The 21,858-nt window shown below is 36.3% G+C and overlaps 1 protein-coding gene across 2 annotated transcripts in view; it reads right to left on the minus strand.

Moving 5' to 3' along the window:
- The window catches only part of LOC145263100 (low-density lipoprotein receptor-related protein 2-like), a 599,989-nt gene that overhangs the window by 344,860 nt on the left and 233,271 nt on the right, over positions 1-21,858 (minus strand). For both annotated transcript variants that reach the window (XM_080120027.1, XM_080120026.1), the window contains exons 34-35: positions 13,815-14,040; positions 5,367-5,495 (exon numbers count right to left, since the gene is read on the minus strand). In XM_080120027.1, coding sequence (XP_079976153.1) covers positions 5,367-5,495; positions 13,815-14,040 — 355 coding nt within the window. The remainder of the gene's footprint in view (positions 1-5,366; positions 5,496-13,814; positions 14,041-21,858) is intronic.

Consider the following 21,858-nt stretch of genomic DNA (forward strand, 5'->3'; position numbering starts at 1 on the left):
CTATTAGATTAAGGTTGGGCCTCTGAGCTGGCCAATCAATAACGCAAATATTGAATCTATTTAGCTCTTCTTAAACTATTTTTGCTTTATGGCACGGTGCATAAAGATATAAGAATCAGAAAGATTAGGAACCACATGTTCTCTAATCAATTCTCTATACATTCGGGCATTAACTTTTCCATGAATCCTCACAAAGGGGTCAGTTCCTTTTAAATATATCATGCCCCATAGCATTATACTACCCCCTTTGAATTTTACTGTACTTTTAACGCACTTAGGGGACAGTCTTTCTCCATTTTTTTCTTCTGATATGTGGTCTGTGTCTGATCCGAAAAGAGTGAATTTAGATTCATCACTAAAACGAACTTTTCCGATTTTTTTTTTTTTCCCAAAACAAACATTTTTCAGTGAATAAAAATCTGGCCTTTTTATTTTTAATAGAAATTAAAGGCTTTGAGCATGGACTTCTTGAACATAATGAAATCTTCGTGCGATCGTTTGTCAGGAAATTTTTTGTCCAGTTTCGGATTTAAAATCCCGGGATATCGAAGCTGCAGTTTTATAGCGATCAGAACCAGATGATCGAGTGATTTTTCTATTTTCCCTCTTAGTTGTTATTCGGGGTCGGCCCAATTTTTTCTTTTCAGTCAATGGTAAACCTTTTTTTCTATTTTCAATAATCCGAAGAAAAAAAAAAACGCTCTTAGACCTTTTTAATATATTTTTGGACGCCTGAAATTTTTTATTTTACTACCATTATATAACATTGGAAAATTCACTAAAAAAATGATTTCCCTTTTCATAGATAAAGTTAGAAACAACTTAAAACAATGATTGACCGTTCCTTAAATTTTGGACGCAACTGTATATATATATATATATATATATATATATATATATATATATATATATATATATATATATATATATATATATATATTTGTACAGAAAGTTGTTAGTTTAGACAACTTTCTGTACACAAAATATAAATACGCTCTTAAAATTTGGATTTTCCTTTTAATTGAGCACTCTGCTGGAATTCTTTTTCAAAAAAAATAATCATATATATATATATATATATATATAGACAGACAGATAGATAGATAGATAGACACATATATATATATACATATATATACACACATATATATGCATACATATATATATACACATATATACATATATATACACACATATATACATATATATATATATGCATACATGCATACATATACATTATATATACATGCATATATATACATATATATACATAGAAATAATATACATACATATATACATACATATAATATACATACATATACACATATATATACATACATGTACATATATATACATACATATAAATATATATATACATACATATATATGCATATATATATGCATATCATATATATACATATATATACATATGATTGTTACTCCTTGACAGAAGTTTGCCATCTTTTCCTTTAGTGTTATTGCATCCCCGTGGACGTAGATGGCACTTTAATTCAGCTTTAGTCCTACATGAAAGTTCACAAATGTGGCATAAAAACTTTCCTTTTTGTAAACGTGATCGCATGATAATATTAGGAATCTTCGAATGCCGTGTCAGACCCCTTTTAGATTTTCAGATTAGACCACACATATGACAACTTAGCGTTGCCAGATATGCTGTAGACGCTCCTCATAAGACTGTCGTTCCGGTCTTTGATCGTGTGATTTCATATGATTAACAAAACCAGCTTTTGACAAAAGGTATTTTCCACATACAGTGCACTTCAGTTCCTGTTGCAATTTCTCTGGCATTATATTATCGTCCTGCTTTCTTAAAACACGTTTTATGACAGCAAGAATTACACGCTGCTCTTCAAACATCTTACAACTTTCTCTGGTTGTTTTTCTCCACTGTGATCGATCTTTCGCTTGGGCTTCCCAGTTATGTACATCCATCTCTATTATTTAAAAGTTGTTTTTCAGAGAATCCTTAAACCTTTTCCTTGGTGTATGTTGTGGTCTTTTACCTCCATCTACCTCACCATAAAACAGTTATCTTTTGTCCTCCATCTTAACCAAGTGTCCAGTCCAGTGCATCGGATTTGGAATGATTTCCATTTCAATAATATTATATTTAATCACTCAAGAACCACAGTGTCAGATATTAGAGTCCTCCAGTTAATATTAAGTATTCTCCGAATACAACTCTGGTGAAACCTTTCCAATAACATGAGATGCCTTCTATATGTTGTCCAGGTCTCTGACCTATATAGCAATGTAGTGATAACGCATGCTTTGTAAACATTTAGCTTTGTTTTTGATGTGATTACCCAATCAGACCATACACGTTTCTCCAATTTGCCAAAAGCAGCACTGGCTTTGGCTATTCTGTGATTTATCTCAGCATACCGCGTACAGTACTTGATGCTGACACATATATATATATATATATATATATATATATATATATATATATATATAGTCATCCACATACAGTACTGTTTCGCTGTTTCACAGCTCATCGGTGCGGCTAGACAGGCAACCACCTCAAGCCAGGATTGAAACCCGACTGTCTGAATGGCAGTCGAGGCTCCTAACCATTACGCTATTGGCGGCCGCTGAACGAGTAGTGAATTTAACGATGTTTTGACATCGTCCGAAATACCGCCGCTCGATTTGTTTACACAAAGAGCGTCGCTTATACGCTAATGGTAATTCGTGTATCACTTCTCAATATGCTCAACTCAAGGTGAGGAGCATTATAGTCATCCACATACAGTACTGTTTCGCTGTTTCACAGCTCATCAGTGCGGCTAGACAGGCAACCACCTCAAGCCAGGATTGAAACCCGACTGTCTGAATGGCAGTCGAGGCTCCTAACCATTACGCTATTGGCGGCCGCTGAACGAGTAGTGAATTTAACGATGTTTTGACATCATCCGAAATATATATATATATATAAATAGATAGATAGATAGATGGATAGATAGATAGATATATGCATGTATATATATATGCACACACACACACACACACACACACACACACACACACACACACACACACATATATATATATATATAAGTGAAATTGTCTGTATGTGCACATTTCCCTACTAAACTACTCTATCAATTTTCAGTTTACAGACTTTAGATTTGACATAAAGGTATTGAGATTTGTAAAATTCTTTTTACTCAGTTTTCGGACAGAAATCTGACTGTCAATGGGGTCAAAGTTCAACGATTTTACCTTTGAAACTCTACAATACTCCTCCGCCAATTTGGGTCTAAGCACTTAAAATTTTAGATGCAGGTTACTTGGACATGGATAAAACTTTTTAATTTTATTTGAGCCCAAAACAATAAATGTTAAGGGTTCAAAATTGGGGTCAAAATTAAAAAATAAAATTGACCTCTGCGGTCTCTACCAAATTACTCAGCCAATTTTTGGTCTAAACATTTGAAATTTTACATAAAGTGTATTCAGGCATAGGGTAAGCTTTTTAATCGGTCTTTGGCTGAAAATTTGGCTGCCAAGAGGCCAACGTTCAAAAGATTTGACCGTTGCGGTCTCTAGCAAACTATTCAGACAATTTTGGATCTAAAAATTTGAAATTTTACATAAAAGGTATTTAGATATGCAGCAAGCTTTTAAATCAGTTTTTTGACGAAAATTTAGCTGCCAAGAGGTCAAAGTTAAAAGAGTTGACCTTTTGAGACACTACCAAGCTCCTCCGCCTATTTGGGTCTAAACACTTGAAATTTTGGATGTAGGTTACCTGGACATTAATCAAACGTTTTAATATATGCATACGATATGCACATAAAGTTATGCACAGTACATAGGGCCTGAGCAAAGCCGGACTGAACTGCTAGTATATATATATATATATATATATATATATATATATATATATATATATATATATATATATATATATATATATATATATAATTCAAACACTGTAGTGTTTGAATATATGGTTAAGTGGCAGTTTTAGTCATTTGGAACTGCTTTAAAGCTTCACCGCTCCATCATTTTTCGACCAAATTTCTAACAATTATTACAGTGTATAGATCACCTTCTCAGTTATATTGTAAAAAAGATCACCTTCTCAGTTATATTGTAAAACAAAAGTTATGATGAATTTGCTGGTGTTCAAAATCGTAAAAAAAAAACGTAATGAGGCGAGCGACGGTTTTTTATGACTAGTTTCCATAGCAACCACGTCGCTTCAGGGACTACTGTTGCTATCAATTCACCGCTCTCGCGAAAAGAGAAGTAACAAGTGAAACAGGATGAAATGAAAGGGAGTTAGTTAGGATGATTTTTATTGACAGCAGACGAGTGCCGCACATTGTTATTATTACATATGTGTATATTATGTTTATGGGGCAAAAAATAAAACTGAAATTAAACAAAGAACAAGTTAATTTACTGGAAGCCTGAAAAAAATCATGGATTACAATAGAAAAATGCGAGCATGAAAAGTGATATAGTAAACTGGAAAAGAGAAGGACAAGTAAAGGGATAGTAAAAAATACAATAAATGTATAGCTTAAAAAAATAGGGGATCATTTGTACATAATAATTTAACATGCAATGAGCACCCATCTTTTGTTGGGGTGGAGGTAGGGGTCAGCGTACAATGAACACTATTTCACGTAAACTGCGCACCCACTTTTTTTTGGGGGGGGAGGGTGCGGAGGACAGGTATTAATAATAGATTCGCCGTGCACCTACCACAAACAAAAAAAGGGAGTGCTCATTTTACGTTAAATTGTGTTCAGTGTACGTTGACCCCCCCCACCCCCGAAAAATAAATATGGCCATAAAGTGGCTGCTCATTTCGCGTTATATTATTATAGAAAAGTGATCCCTCACTTTTTAGAAACTAACATTTATGCAGATCTTGCAATATACTCCTATACCGGATTTTTTTTTTTACGTCATCTTCATTTTCAGCACCTCCAAAAACCTTTAAAAGTGGTAATTTTAAAGGATTTTTCGAGGATGGAAGACTCTTCATATTTATCCAAAAAAAAAAAAAAAAAAAAAAGAAAAAGAAAGAAAGAATGCAAGATTAAGTTTTACATTGAGTAAATGTGTTTCATTTTATAATTTATAATTAAAAGCTTTGAACAATACAAAGTACAATTTTGGGTAATTATTTTTACATTGGGGAGAGGAGGGTCTTTTGTAAATATTCTTCCACCTTACGATTGAATAATGAAAAAAATACCGTGAAAGTTGTATTTAACCAGATAACACTAATTACAAATTAATGCGGTTACTCAACAGTACAAAAACAAGCAAGCAACCAACCAAACAAACAAAAAATAAAACAAACATCTGAAATCTGTTATTACCTTTGCAATTTCCTTGCGCATCTTTAATCAGTCCTGTGTTGCATTCACACTTGCGGGAATTCTCTCCGGTCGGGAGACATAGCTGCTCGCAGCCACCATAATTGTTTCCAGAACAGGAGTTTGTATAATCTGCAATGATAAAGAAATGATGGATAAATTGTTGTGTTTACTGGTACCGGCATTGTGTTGGTAAGTGATCGTTGTTAAGTAGCTAACGACACGAAATAACGATCTGGGTGTTCCAAGTTCGAACTTATACCAGACTATTGCAATATGTGTCAGAAACTGACCTTACGAATACGTGAAATATATTGAATAATTCGACCCCCTGTCTTTCCAATCTTATAACTACTCAAAAGATGTAATTCAAGCCCTATTTTTTTTTCAATTAAAAGAGCAAGGACCAATGTTTCATTAAAAAAAAAAAATAAAACAATATGGTTTTAAAAAAAAGGTTTTAAAGTTCGGACTTTACAGGTAAATTTCTTAAAAACAACTTTTTTTGTTTTAAATTTGAATATATTATTTATTGATCTTTTATCTTCAATTTGTGATATATAAAACTTTGGTGAGTAAATTAATTATTTACTTTTTAATAGACATTTCAAAATGGGAAGGGGCATGAATTAAAAAAAACGTTTGTCTAAAATATTATATTCAGTTTATTGGAAAGAGCATAAAATTTCTCATTGACTCTGAAAATATCGTAAAAATTGAATCAATACAAAGTTTTGATAGATTTTGAAAGTTTAAAAATTTAAAAATACTAAACTGATAAAATTCAATTGATTTCATTACTTTTTTTTAAGAAATAAAAATAATATTTCTATTACTTTTTATACAACTTTAATAGTTTATTTTGAAAGTCTAATCCAAAAAGAAAATAAACAACCCATTTAAAAAGATGAATTACGAGGGTTTTTTTATATTTTATTCGCAGTTTCGTGTTAGGGGTGTCAAAAATTCCCCCAAAATTCTGATACATCTACTATTGCAACTACTATAACAGAGTTTTAAAATAAATCACTTGAAATTTTTAACATGACATCTAGCTCACTTCCCTTTGCCCTTTTATTTCTCTTTCTCCCCACTTCCGTTTCTTTCCTTCCTTCTTTCTTTTTTTTACCTCGACACACCCACGATCAGACGCGATTCGCTTTCGCTCAAACATGCATGCAGTCAAAGAGGAAATTTCCGCCTGCACTCGAGGTAAGCTTGACTTATTCTTGGCCGTTGGGCCAAGATCAAAGTGTAGTATCTGTTCCGGCAGATGCTGCACTTAAGATAATTTGTACCAGTCAATGGAGGGGAAACCCTCTATACTGGGACAATTATTATTTTTGGTAACCAGAGTGCCCCCTTTTTGCCTACTTTTAGGGGAGCTGGTTTTTACCTCACATTAAAAACGGCCTTGTGCCTAATTTGCTCAGTGGGGGAGCAAATAAACACCATCTGTTCCGGCAGATGCTGCACTTGGGATAATTTGTACCAGTCAATGGAGGGGAAACCCTCTATACTGGGACAATTATTATTTTTGGTAACCAGAGTGCCCCCTTTTTGCCTACTTTTAGGGGAGCTGGTTTTTACCTCACATTAAAAACGGCCTTGTGCCTAATTTGCTCAGTGGGGGAGCAAATAAATACCATCTGTTCCGGCAGATACTGCACTTAAGATAATTTGTACCAGTTAATGGAGGGGAAACCCTCTATACTGGGACAATTATTATTTTTGGTAACCAGAGTGCCCCCCCCCCTTTTTGCCTACTTTTAGGGGAGCTGGTTTTTACCTCACATTATAAACGGCCTTGTGCCTAATTTGCTCAGTGGGGGAGCAAATAAACACCATCTGTTCCGGCGGATACTGCAAGCAAAGACCATATGTGGGGGCGACTCCACATATAAGACCTTGGTCAATGTAGGGGCAACCCTTCATACCAATTGTCACTATCCAGCTCCCCTACTCCCCGGGGAGTTGGTCCCCATTTCCCCTTCACTCCTCACTTTAAAAATCGGCCTTGTGCCTAATTTGCTCGGTGGGGGAGAAAATAAATACCATCTGTTCCGACAGATACTGCAAGCTATGACTAGCAAAGACCAGATGTGGGGGCAACCCCACATGCCTGACCATTAACCAGCTCCCATTTCCCACCTCTCGGGAGCTGGTCCCCTTTTTCCCTTCCCTCTCCCTTCACTCCTCACATTAAAAATCGGCCTTGTGCCTAATTTGCTCGGTGGGGGAGCAAATAAATACCATCTGTTCTTCAGATGCTGCAAGCTATGACTAGCTATGACTAGCAAAGACCAGATGTGGGGGCAACCCCACATGCCTGACCTTTAACCAGCTCCCATTTCCCACCTCTCGGGAGCTGGTCCCCTTTTTCCCTTCCCCCTCCCTTCACTCCTCACATTAAAAATCGGCCTTGTGCCTAATTTGCTCGGTGGGGGAGCAAATAAATACCATCTGTTCTTCAGATACTACACTTCAATTTCTTGTTCTCTGTTAGTGGAGGAGAAATCCTTCATGACTGAGACAATTTTAATTTTTTGTTCCTTTTCTCCACATTAAAATCGACCCTGGTGTCTAACTCTGTCCCGTGGGGAGGCATTGTAAATAGGAACAATAACGACTATGGCTGATCCCCCCCCACACACACTTGCTCTCATGTTATTTCTTATTGTACATAAATAAATGTACTGTTAGACATGTGACTCGGTACTTGGTTGTCTCATTTTGATGTAGGAGCCGAGAATATATATTTATCCTCTATAAATCCAGTTCATTCAACAAAAAATCACTTTTATTTAGGACTAGCGGGGGTTACCCGGCGATGCTCGGGTGTTTGGAGGTGTGTGTGGTGTTAAATAAAAAAGAACCCGGTGGAGGGGGATCGAACCCAAAGCCCTGAGGCGAAGTTTGAAAATAAAATCGGCCAGCCAGAATGAGTTCGTGAAAGATGTTTGAATTTATTTAAGAACCAAATTAATAAATGCGCGGCCGGAAGTCGTCGAGCGTTACGACGACGACAACGATGACGACGACGTAGGTTTGTTTGTTATAAGCGAAGTAAAAAAAGAAAAGAACGTTAACACTAAGCGGGGGAAAAACATAAAAAAAAAAACTAACAGAAAAACGAACACGTGAAAAATGGCTTCAATAAGCCTGTTTCGATATTAAAATTTTAAAAATCGAGAAAAAAAACATCTCACACCACGATTCGAACCCAAAACGTTTATATAATGAACCAAGGTCTTAACCAACTGAGATAAGGCGACGTTCACTAAATATCTCCGGTTTTTCAACTATTTAAAGTAAATCCGGTCACGATGTCATCTGACGTATGCGTAGAATCGGTCATTGTCACGAGAGGACCGTTTTTGTTGACCCCCCCCCCCTGTCGAAAATTGTCGATTTCAGGGTGAAAATGTTAACGTTTTTGGCCAATTTTTCGATATTTTTCAAGCAAAGGATGGAGCTTCGATGTGATACAGAGTTTGAGAATTTTCGTCGCGTCCGTCGAAAGTTTTTAGCAGACATCCAAACATACACACAAACATACATACATGCATACATACATTTTCGCTTTTATATATATAGATGTTGGTAACCTTCACATGGTCTATCCCGTGAGTACCCGATGTCTTTCTAGAAACAATTCTGACTAGAAAAATATCAGGGAAATCAATTCCAACAACAGAAACTTTGGATTCAGATGATGATGATGATGATGATGAGCATGCTGAAGTGATACACAAATAATACACGCCTAAAAATTCCATGAAAAAATTTTTTTTATGGAAATCATTCCTGCAGAGGATAAATATGCATGTCCTCAACTCCAACATTAAAATGAGACAACATAGGACAAATTACACATATACAAACAGAACATTTATTATGAACAATGCAAAGACATAAGTGTGTGTGTGTGTGTGTGTGTGTGTGTGTGTGTGTGTGTGTGTGCGTGTGTGTGTCTGTGATCAGGCATAGTTTTGAAATGTTCATTAATGTTGTTGCGAGATAATTCATTGTAGAGTCGTTTTTTCAGTGTTCGTGCATATAATTAGACAATGTCTTAACTCGATAAGTTTGTACTTGTACATGCAAACTATAATTTGATATATACGAATTATAATTCGATGGAATCATTTCGGCTGTATTTCTTGCCACAACACGTGTCACGTGCGTTCTTCATTGTGTCGAGGTGAAAAGAGAGAGAAAGAAATAAACGGAAGTGGAAAAAGAGAGAGAAGTAAAAAGGAAAATTAGTGTCGCCTCCTATCTGGCGAAGACAAGGTCGATAATTTTTCTATTGTTTCCCTTTTACAATTTGTGTCCGTGTGTTCATGCCACATGCGGAAATTTTATATAACAGCCATAATAGGTCCTATACTCCAGACAAGGCATGAAGCCACATGATGTAAAGAGCTAAAATATAATACCACTTCAAGGCCCAAAAACTAGCCAACATTGTATGCCATGTCAGTGGCATTCACTCTAGGAATGTTGAACCAATTTCTCGAAGGAGGAAGTTTCATAGGTCCCAAGCGGTCCAAAGTCGCATGTATATCTTATTGATATGAATAAATTAAAAGTAAAACGTATTTCCTTTTTATAAATATCAAGCATGAACGTAGACCTAACAATATTATTGGTATGGATAAATTAAAAGTAAAAATTATTTATTTTAAAACTATATATTTTTTCATTCATTTCAAAATGCATAGTAACAAAACAAATTATTCTTATGGCTCCTTAATCTTTTAGCTAAGATCAAAGTGTAGTACCATCTCTGGGATAGGAAGAGGCATTGGCTTTGCAGACAGGTCTGTATTCAACGTCCATGCGACGGAGGCTTGGGAATACCCAATTTGGCAGCCACTAAGACACCTAGAAACTGCCCTTCTTGAATCGAACATTAACAGAAGAATCTGTGTGGAATCCTGCAGTTGATGGTGCCTTTCTTGACCTGATTTTTAATCACTTGGTCGAGGAAAGGTGTAGGCCAAAGGGCAACACACAGTTCTTTAGAGAGTGCTGAGCTAGCAGTATCAGAATTTTTGCAGGAATTTTTGACACCCCTAACACGAAACTGCGAATACAATATAAAAATCTAGTAATTTCTCCGTTAAAAGTGGGTTATTTATTTTCTTTATGGATTATACTTCCAAAATAAACTATTACAGTTGTTTTAAAAGTAATAGAAATATTTTTTTTTAAAAAACAGTAATGAATTTTCCGAACTCAATATTTTTCAATTTTTAAACTTTAAAAATCTATCAAAATTTGTCTATTGATTCTATTTTTACGATATTTTCAGGGTCAATGTGAAATTTTATGTTTTTTCCAATAAACCGAATATAATATTTTAGACAAACGTTTTTTTTAAATTCACGCCCCCCCAAGTGTCACCCATTTTCAACTTTCTCTTAAAAAGTAAATAATTAATTTATGTCGGAGAGTTTTATATATCACAAATTGAAGAGAAAAGGTCAATAAATAATATATTCAAATTTAAAACAAAAAAAAAAATCCCTTTTTTAGAAATTTACCTGTAAAGTCCGAAGTTTAAAACCTTATTTTATAAGAACACATTGTTTTTTTTTTTGTCTTTTTTTAAAATGAAACCTTGGTCCTTGCTCCTTTAATTGAAAAAAAAATAGGGCTTGAATTACATTTTTCGAGGAGTTATAAGCTTGGAAAGACAGGGGGTCGAATAATTCACGCCTCTCATTTTGAAATGTCTATTAAAAAGTAAATAATTAATTTATGTCGGGGAGTTTTATATATCACAAATTGAAGAGAAAAGGTCAATAAATAATATATTCAAATTTAAAACAAAAAAAATCGCTTTTTTAGAAATTTACCTGTAAAGTCCGAAGTTTAAAACCTTTTAAAAAAAAAAAAAAACACATTGTTTTTTTTTGTTTTTTTTTTAATAAAACCTTGGTCCTTGCTCCTTTAATTGAAAAAAAAATTAGGGCTTGAATTACATTTTTCGAGGAGTTATAAGCTTGGAAAGATGGGATGGAATTATTCACTATTTTCACGAAATTTCTGACACTGCTAGTGCTGAGCTACTCTGAAAAAGCTCCCTCGGTCAAATGGCTATTCATTGTTTTCAAGAAAGGAACTACACAGGGAACTAGTCAGGGGAGTTGCTGAGGACCAGCTCTGGGAGCGCCTGGGATGGTCAAAGGAGAAGATCCACTCCAAATGACGCCAGGTTCATGTCATCTCAACAACTCGCACACCTGGCGACTTGAATGCATCGCCTCTTGATGCCATGCAACACAGTGATGTAATAGTGAAGACACCCGATTGTCTCCACTGTGGTTCATTCAAAGGTGAAGCAACCGAACATACTTTTTTGAATGCCCTAAACTTCGACAGTATTGGGGATATGTCAATGTGGTGACGACTAGAATCGATCCCGAGCATCCTTATCCGTTAAACGTTTTTTTACGTTATCAACAACATCAGCCTATCGAGGGAAAGGGAGAGACGAATGGTGTTTCTCGCAATGGTATGGACATTGTGCCTGAGAATGATCCAAGGGATCGAATCTTTTGCTGTTCGTAATACGTGCTAGACTTTTCGAAAATTATGCGTGGGATCTCAAAAGTTCTTCTGCTTGCGTCTCATTACATTACAGTAAGGGTGAGGATTGATAAAATTTTTTCTATTAATCGGCGATCCCGTTAAATTTATCTTAAATGATCCCGTGGATACACTCCTACTTCCGACTTCAATGGATTGCGACACACGCAACCACGGTCTTAAAAATTGATAAATCCCGATTATAAATTGGTTATCTGACTGAACAACATTTCTACAAATGGGTGACTCCGTCGTGAGTTATTTTCCTACAATTGATGAACCCCGACTCACGTCCCACAATTTTTTTCATTCGTTTAAAAATGCCTAGTCACAAAAAAAAGAAAAACAAGACAAAAAAAAACATAATTTATAGCCAAGTGGCTCTTTAAATGGTTGTATATAAAGGTTGTTATTTATTTTCAATAAATTAAAAGAACGTTTTGTGAACATTTTAAGTAGGCCGGTCCCTGGAGTAAATGTGGTATTATGGTGATTGATTATTCTAGCAAAGACTGGGGTTACCTTTTGTAGAGGACTTGGATATATACATCCTAATTCTGTTACAAAAGAAAATAATGAAACGAATGGAATGAAGGAAACAAAAACTCAATTGCTGGATAAGATAAACGTGTCGTTTATTTACTGTTGAAAGAATGAATCTTTTAGATATAACACGTGTTCATGTCCGCGCGGGTGTAACCATCGTTTGTTGCGGGATTGGTAGTATAGAAGGAAAAAGGAAATGTGTGTTCATCTCACATTCGGGTCACTATCGTTTGTTCGCGCGTGGGAAGAGAAGTGAGTAATGTAGTGCAACGAGAAATGATAGTCCAGCGTGTAGACAAAGACATGTTAGCAGTCAGCTACACGGAGGTGTTCTCCGGCACAAGTTGTAGAAGAGTTGTCTGGTTGATGGACCAAAGCAAAAGGGAGGAAAAGGGTGAGAAAGTCAATCCAGTTCATGGAGAGAGAAAGCGTATAAAGTGTACATACTGTTTGTTAGCTTTTTGCCCCACATTGTAGCAAGTGGCGTGAGGCACGGGCGCACGCCTCCCGAAAGGGAGGCGGCTGGTTCGCCGAACCTCTCAGTTCGAGAGCTGGTCCGAAAAAAAAGATGCTGCTTATTGCTCTTGCTTTTATAATTGTTTCCGGTGGTCTTTTGCACATGTGTGGATTTTCTTTGAAAGGGAAGTGACGTTGTCCATGTGTGCGTACATGTGCGTACGTTAGCGTGTGTGTGTGTGTGTATACACGTGAATGTGAGTGTATGTACGCGAACGTGAATATATGTGCGTGTGTGGACGTGCGCGCGTATGTTTGTGTGCGCGTATGTATATGACAAGTAATATGGCTTGAGATGTGAACGCATGTTTTTGTGTGAGACTAGAAAAGGCTCGCGCACTTTTTTAATTATGGTGACAGAGGATGAGCACCGACGCCCAATCCCCTACACTTTCGAATAGACTTGTGCTTAATTTGTTTTAAAATGTTTAAACTTTGGTAAATTAAACAAAAATTTCTTGAAAATAAATATTTTAAAGTGTAATATCTGTTTTTCACGGAAGTTTTCATGTAATTATATGTTTTTTTTATGTTCGTATTTTAAAGTGATTCAATAGGGATAATTGCGTAATTTGTAATGATCTCTCTTGAAAAACTTCAAAATATGAAGAGAGATAGAAACAAACAGAAAATGCCGCTTATATCATGAGTGTATTAGAGCATTCCAAAAGACAGAAAAGTGTTACTTTTTTTATGACTAAATGGCACATCGATACTTATGGGGTCATTAAATAATCTCTGTTTAAATAATAATCTGTCTGTGAAGAAAGAAAATAAGAAAAATCTTACTTGATAAATGCCGTGCGTAAAAGACGATCAGATTCGTAAGTCTTCGGAGACCTCGTTTCAAGGTTACGCTACCGCTCTCCAAAGAATTCAAAGGGATGGATTTTATTTCCTGGCGGTCAGCCTCAGTGTAATACAAAACCCCTTTGTAGACAGCAATGCCTTTGGGATTGGCAAGATTTTCCAGTACTATCTCACGGCGATTTTGTGAGATATCGTACCGCATTATCTGAAGTAAAAAAAAAATACTTTAGGAGGAATAGATGTTTTTTGTTGTTTTTTTTTACACAGAAATCACCACTTATCAAGGCCCGGAGGCCACTTGAGGATAGGGGTTAATGGGTATACATTAGTCAATGTGATTATAGCGTAGTAAACATAAATAGTGTGAGTTTTGTAAATTGGATTACTTAGGGGGACGGTTCATTAAGAACTTGTTTACATTGGACTTGAAGACAATCAGATTGTAGTCGGAGAGTTCCACAGGCGTGCAGTTCTAAGAAAGAAGCTTTGTTCATGCAAACTACATTTAGGTTTAGGCACAGATAAAGAGTGTGGGAAATTATTGATAGTGGTTTTGGCTAGGCGAGTGTTTTTTGTGAAAGTTTGACGAGGGTGTGGGCATAGATTGAAACTCAGCTGAGCACTTGCCATGAAAATAACGATAAAGCAGGGACAGGCTCGCAACGTCTCTTCTATGGGAGAGAGGTTTCAGGGAAGAGAAAAGGACATCCCTCACTAAGCTACAAAGTCTATTTTGAACTCTGTCAAGGCAGGATGCTGCTTCTAGCAGCTCCTGCCCAGATGTGGCAACAGTACTCCATCGTTAGCCGTACCTGGCGTTTGTATAGGTAGAGAATTGCATCAGGAGGGAGATATCTACTGGAGCGGTAGAAGGATTCCACTATTTGTCCAGCGGCCTTGGCAATGGATTTGATATACGTGTTCCATTTCAGATCGGAAGTAAAGGTTAAGCCCAGAAGCTTGTCAAAACATGAAGCCTCCCCAAGACGAAAGCTGTTCATTTCAATTGATGCCAGATGGGGATCAGAGCGTTGATGATGTAAAGATAGAAGCTTGATTTTAAATTCATTAAAAGTAACCAGCCACCATTTTCCCCATTGTACGACATGCTCAAGATCAGAGGAGAGAGAATCAGAGAGAACTTGGTCGTTTACGGTCTTTGATATGCTACCATAGATTGTAGTTCATCAGCATAAATGTCTACGAATGATGTAAGAGTGTGATTTGGAAGATCATTAATATCGATGAGGAAGAAAGTTGGGCCAAGGATGGACCCCTGAGGAACTCCAGCATTAATACTGAGAGCTTCTGATTTCTGCCCATCAACTACTACTCTTATGAACCTATCAGAGAGAAATTATTTAAAAATTGAGAAGGCATTTTCGGCTATATCATAGCTGGAGATCTTGCGAAGTCGACCTTTATGCCATACCTTATCAAAGGCCTTTGATAAGGTATGGCATAAAGGTCTACTTCGCAAGATCTCCAGCTATGATATAGCTGAAAATGTCTTCTTTTATATGTCAAAAGCAATTGCCTTAAAGGAGAAGCCTCCGTTGAGAGATTTACTAATCCTATGAGATATAACTGTGAGCACGTCAGCTGTAGATAAGAACACAAAAGAAAGAACCGTGGTCTAAAATGTAATTAAATAAATTGAATACGTGGTGAAAGGAATAAAGTAGTTTTCACAAACAGGTGCGCCTCTCTCCTGTCGGATAGCAGAATGAAGGAGGGAAAGAGAAAGAAAAAATCTTCATTTGTAGAAGGCTCGGTTATATACATGTGGCATTGATTTGCATAAGAGGACAGAAACTGTTATGAAAAGGACGAGTTGAAAGCATAGCCGTAGTTCTTGTTTCGGCAGCAGAGAGATAGATAGATAGATAGATAGATAGATAGAGAGAGAGAGAGAGGGGGGGGGGAGAGAGAGAGAGAGAGAACGGACGGTGGAAAGTTTCAGTGAAATTTAGTCGTGGGAAAGCAGGAGTTTGAACAAATATTTTTTCTTCATTAAAATTTCCTCTTCTCTTCCATTTCATATGGATATATTTTATTGAACGTTGGTTTTCTTTCTGGGCATATTTATCTGGTAGAGAAAAGCCAATAATGTGGGGACGTCTTACTTTATCGAATACACATAATACCAATGTATTTTATTACAAGAACAGCATCCCTTTAAGATAAAACAACAAAAAAAGGTTTATTAAATATAGGAAATAGACCGACCAGGAAGAAGTAAGTTGTTTCTTTGGTGAGTCATTAGTTTCCACAGCGAGAGTGAATGAGCTGTTGTGTCCAATGGACGGTGACATGAGAGAGAGAGAGAGACAAAGAGAGAGAGAGAGAGAGAGAGCGAGAGAGAGAGAGTTCCCTCTGACCAGGCGTTAGTGCTTCTCCAAGGGGCTTGAAATAGTTCCTATAGGACAAATGAAATTCATCCGCTCCACCAACCGATTGATCAGTTGTGGCTGCATCACTCAGCACAGAGGCACTAATGTGCAAAAAACAAAACAAAGCAAAAAAACAAAAAAATTCTGTATTTTGTTTGTTGCTTCAACACAGCAATCAGAACATTTTTGTGCTGCTCCTGTCTTCAGATGGTGTCTTTTGGCGACAGTAACATCTTTGGAGAGTGCCAAGGACAGTGCTAACAATTCATATACATGTAGTTAAATTGGCGAATGAAAAAGATGGATAAAAAGCCTCGATGTTATGAATGGGTCACCAGTTTGTAAAAGTTCAGCAATTGGAATTTTGAGATGAAAGCAAGAAAACACGAATTAACGAACAAAATACATTTATATCAACAATTGAACTGTTGAACGTTTACGAAGCCAATACTGTTGATATCAGCACAGTTAAAGGATGGGTTCGTCAATTTCAGAGTGGCGATGGGGATGCAAGTGACAAAGTGCAATCCAGACGCCCCTGCACAGCCACCACTCCATCGCTAGCAAAAGTGGATCGAGATGTTGATGACTATGTAGAAAAATAAATTCTGGAGCACAAAAAGTTGCTCGTTATAATGACAACATTCCTGTCTTCATAACTCTTCAACTTTTTTTATTTATTAAAAAATATGATGCACCACTTCTGGAATGACCCTCGCACATGTAGTCAACTTGGCGAATAAAAAAGAGCAAATGTTATGAATGGGTCAACAGTCAGCAAAAGCTAACTCAACAAGTGGAATTTTGGAATGAAAGTGAAAAAGCATAAATTAACAAACAAAAAATATTTATATATCAACAATTTAACAGAAATGTAAAAATATACTTTGAAAGACCAAAGTTTGTTGAGAAGTTTTAAAGTTCTTGAATAAGAAGTAGACAAAAGCGTCATAAAGTTCGTTTCAAAGTTCCGCTGTGGGTATGTGTGTGTGTGTGTGTGTGTGTGTGTGTGTGTGTGTGTGTGTGTGTGTGTGTGTGTGTGTGTGTGTGTGTGTGTGTGAGTTTGCCTTCTGGGTGGTTATATTCACTGAAGAAAAAGCAACAGGCTTCAATGATTTTTAGCGTGGAGGGTTCCAGTCTTCATAGAAGGGCATTGGTGACATTGAGAGGCACATTATAGTTGTACCTCCCTTCACTCCGAAGAACACTGAATTTCTGTTCACCAAGCCACTGTTTAATAGGCTTGTTGAATTTCACACAGGATTGTTAGTTTTGGAGCTTGATACGATTTTTTTTTTAGGTTGGAAAATATTTTGGGTTGACATGCTGCTGTGAAAATCTGCTTGATGGAGAGAGCTTGAAAACGATTTTTATTGGTTATAAAATATTTTCAGTTTCAGTGAAAAGCTGGCTTGCTTTTGTTACATGAAATGGCTGTCCCCTTCTCATGTAAGTAAGAAGACATACTAGATAAGTGAAAATAATATTAGGAAAAGGCTAGAATCGAACCCTGTAGGCAAGTGTTAAAGATAATGGAAATTGGAATCTTAAGATTTCAGTCCATTCTTAATTCAAGCACGACAAAAATGTACTTAAAAAAGAGAAAAATGCTGCAAAAGGAAAAGCGACAAGTCGTAGAAATGAAAAAATATATAAATAAATAAACTCACACACGAAAACGTAAAAAAGCAAGTTCACAAGAGTACTTTGGCATATTTATTGATACACCTGACATTTAGTTGTAAATTGCATTGTTTTGAAATACACACACACGGACACACAGACACACAGACAGACAGACAGACACACACACACACACACAGATAATGTGAAAAAAAAATTCATTTTCATATACACACAGAATAAAGAGTCGGTGTTTTCATTGTTTTGAAATAGTGTCAATGTTGAAATTGTTTGAATTTAAAGCTGTCAATCCAAAGTTTTTTACAAGAGTCAAAGTTGCATATACTTCTAAAACAGCGTGTGTGACGTACTTTTATTGATATGTCATTTTTGTGTTTATAGTTGAACTTTTCAGCTTTCCAGGGTTTTTTTTAAAAAAGGGACAATTTTTGAACTAGAGTTATATAGATATACTGTAATCAGGATTTTTTTTCTCTGTGTGTTCCAATGTTTTTAAACAAACTTTTGTTGTTGCTGTTGTTGTTTACAGAAAAAACATTTTTTTTTTAGAAAAAGTGATAACTGGAACGTTTTTTGTCTAGATCATAGTTAATGTGTTATGCATGAGGAAATGTAATGTATTGTTAAAAGTTGTTTTTAAATGTATGTATAATGTATTGTAATTGTCGTCAGGAATTCAAGCCATCATTAAGTAAATAAATTAAAATGAAAAACAAGGCATAAGAAAATAAAACTGAAACGATGATTAAGACAAATGGTTGGCTTAGGAATAAGTTAGAATTTTACAGAGGGGACAAGAGAAAATTACGTAAACGGGTATTTTGAGAGGTTTTCGGATGTGATAAGCCAAAGAGAGGATTTTTCTTTTTTTTTTTTTTTTTTTGATGTCCATAACATTTTTCGCAAGAAGAGTAACTTGCTAGGTAACAGCACTAGAGATGTGCCCTTATAGGAAAATACGGATGGAAACCTGCGATAGTGTGTGCTTTTAAAGCAAGCTGCATGTAACGGCTTCGAGCAGATGATAAGTCTCGGCACAATAAATTAGAGAGGCAGGGATTGGAGAGGATACAATAATTCCTTACGTTACCAATTGTCAGTACCACGGGCAAATCACATATAGTAATAAGAAGGGAGAAAAAGTAAAATATACCGTAAATACGTGGGAAGAAAAGATATAACCTTATATATATATATATATATATATATATATATATATATATATATATATATATATATTTAGATGAATGTATGCAGGATATCCCTGTTTTGGGATCTTGGACACTCTGATGGGAAAAAGGAAAAAAATCACATAAATCCGGGCCATTCAGTGCACAAGTAGGAATTTGGCGCAGGAGATGGAGGTTATTTAGTTAAGGGTGATGTGTCTAATGTCTTTGTCGAGTTCTAAGAGTCCAAGCAAAGAAATCCGAGTGAATCAGTATGATAAAAAGGTATATCTTGATAATTAGAAGCCAACCATAAAGTTTTAAGTAAATAAATGTATGTCCCAAAAGAAATAAAATAGTTAGAAAATGAGACAAAGCTCTAATTAGTAGAACAACAAGGCGAAAGAAAGGATCAGAACACATTTGGACGAAGAGTCGTCAAATTGGTAAAGAGGTAAAATGGGACCTTGGTTATGGCATAAGTGTGGCTGGATGGAGCAGCTGATATGGATCATAGGCGGTATTACTCTACACCCAAAAGGAATATGCCAGGGAAATCAGATAGAGATTCTTCTCTAAAAATAATTATGGAGTCAGTTGGAAAAGGGCTGACTAAAGAAGTTTGTTTCTTTTAATTTTTTTTTTTTTTTTGATCTTTCTTAGCCAAGTGGTTTTAAGGATATAAAGAAAAAATGCACTGGAAATTAAAAATACGTACATTTTTGGAAAAATCGGAAGGGAAGGAATATTACATGAAAGGGCTGTTCCCTTCTCATGTAAGTAAGAAGACATACTGAATAAGTGAAAATGACATTAGGAAAAGGCTAGAATCGAACCCTGTAAGCAAGTGTTAAAGATAATGGAAATTCGAATTTTAGGATTTCAGTCCATTTTTAATTCTATTAGAATAGCTAAATATTATTCATGTTGTCCGTTCTTTTAGAAATCTGGATATTGAATATGTCAGTTAAATGAATGCATAATGCGAGTTAAAATATATTGTTTAAATATAGCTTAGATATTAAACAATTAGAATTGAGGATTCTTTGTTTGCTAAAAGTGTTGGACGGACATGTGTAGAAAACGTGATATAGTCATGTTGGTCGACAGTACATTGCTGACGTCAATAAGCAAAGGAGATTTCTCAATATAGGGATCGAGGATTCCATGTTAGAAAGTCAATTAGAGCCCTCTCTGTTATAAATTTATTCCCCTCAGAATTGTCCTCACCATCATAATTTCCGTTATATGTATCCTCATTATACATGACTCCAGTATGAACCCCCGACCCGCTACACAACACTTTTTGAAGTGATAAAAAAAGAGAGTCTTAATCAATATAGAGAAAGAATCAGATAACAAATAAAGTCGTTTGCCTATTAACCTTTTGCGCTGAACCATTTTGACAAAAGCCTTTGTTTCAAGTTTGTTATTGCTTAAAATACTTTATAGTAATTAGTTCGGTTGTTTTGTAGAGAAAAATTGTTGGCTTTGCGGAACATGATTAAGTTTTGCAAAGGGAAAGGAAAAACAAACAATAACATAAATGTTTGATGCACTTAAGTTAGGAAGCCGATATTTTCATACAGCTTAATCTGGTAGCAACACTCAATGTGTAGAAAACAACTAAATTTTTGTGGTGTTTGTAAGTATAACACCCTACCTGAGAATTCTTCCTTCAAACTCCTCGGCTTAACATTCCAGGGCAATATGAACTGAAACAAATACATTGAGAATATTTGCAGCAGTGAAGACTGCTGTAAAGAAGGTGGGTCCCCTCTATCGTGCTAGAAGACTACTCACAGCTGAGAGTATTCTGTACCTCTACAAAGCCACCATTCGCTCATGCATGGAGTATTTTTGACACATCTGGGCTGGTGCATCTACCACTAGTCTCTCCCTCTTGGATAGGTTCCAAAAAATCTTCAATCTAATAGGTCCCACTTTGTCAACTAAGCTCCAACCCCTGTCCCATCGCTGCAGTGTTGCATCTCTGTGCTTGTTTTACAAGTATTTTAATGGAATGTGCTCTGATGGAACTCATTGCACTTGTGCCCCCTCGATGTACATATCCTCAACAAACCCGCTTAGCAACAAAATCACATCCCTTCACTGTTGAGGTCCCTAAATGCCAAAAAGCTTTCTACTCTAATTGTTTCTTCCCTCGAGCAGCTAGACTTTAGAACTTCTGCCATTACCAACCAACGATGCATTAACTCTGTCGACTAAAGTGAAGAGTCTATGAAGCATGTGTGTACAATGTGATAATTTATGGATTTATAGAAGTGAAACCTGGTCAGTAAGGGTTGAGGACATGCGTTGCATGGAGAGAAATGATATGAGAATGATATGATGGATGATGTGAGTCAAAGATAAGCTTAGATCTGATGACTTCAGAGGAAGATTAAATCAAGGCAGGGTAGATGCAAACATACGCGTACACTCACTTGTTCACTGCACCACTGTGACCATTCTACACATTGCGCCAGACCAAATCCGGCCAGCGCTGCAACAAAGAGTCGTCATACCTAGCAAAACCCGAATGATATTTGATAAGTGGCACTCGGGATTCGCCAGGGTTGAATGGGAGACCTGCAGATCTTTGCTCCATTAGACCGACACGCCCAAGTCCAATTACAAAGTTCCCTGTCTGAGAGTCCTGAAAACCAACTGCCCTCTTTTCAACGCTTCCTTCAGGGGTGGGGGAGGAGGGGATGGGGTTCTGGCTCTGACTGCTCCTTTTTCCATCTCTTGAAATCTTTTCATTCTTGACTGGTTCTGGCCTTTAATCAGTGGTCATTGTTTGAAAACTGATGG

The sequence above is a fragment of the Euprymna scolopes genome, chromosome 38 (genome assembly GCF_053919585.1).
Source record: "Euprymna scolopes isolate OS-2025 chromosome 38, ASM5391958v1, whole genome shotgun sequence".
Classification (NCBI taxonomy): domain Eukaryota; kingdom Metazoa; phylum Mollusca; class Cephalopoda; order Sepiida; family Sepiolidae; genus Euprymna; species Euprymna scolopes.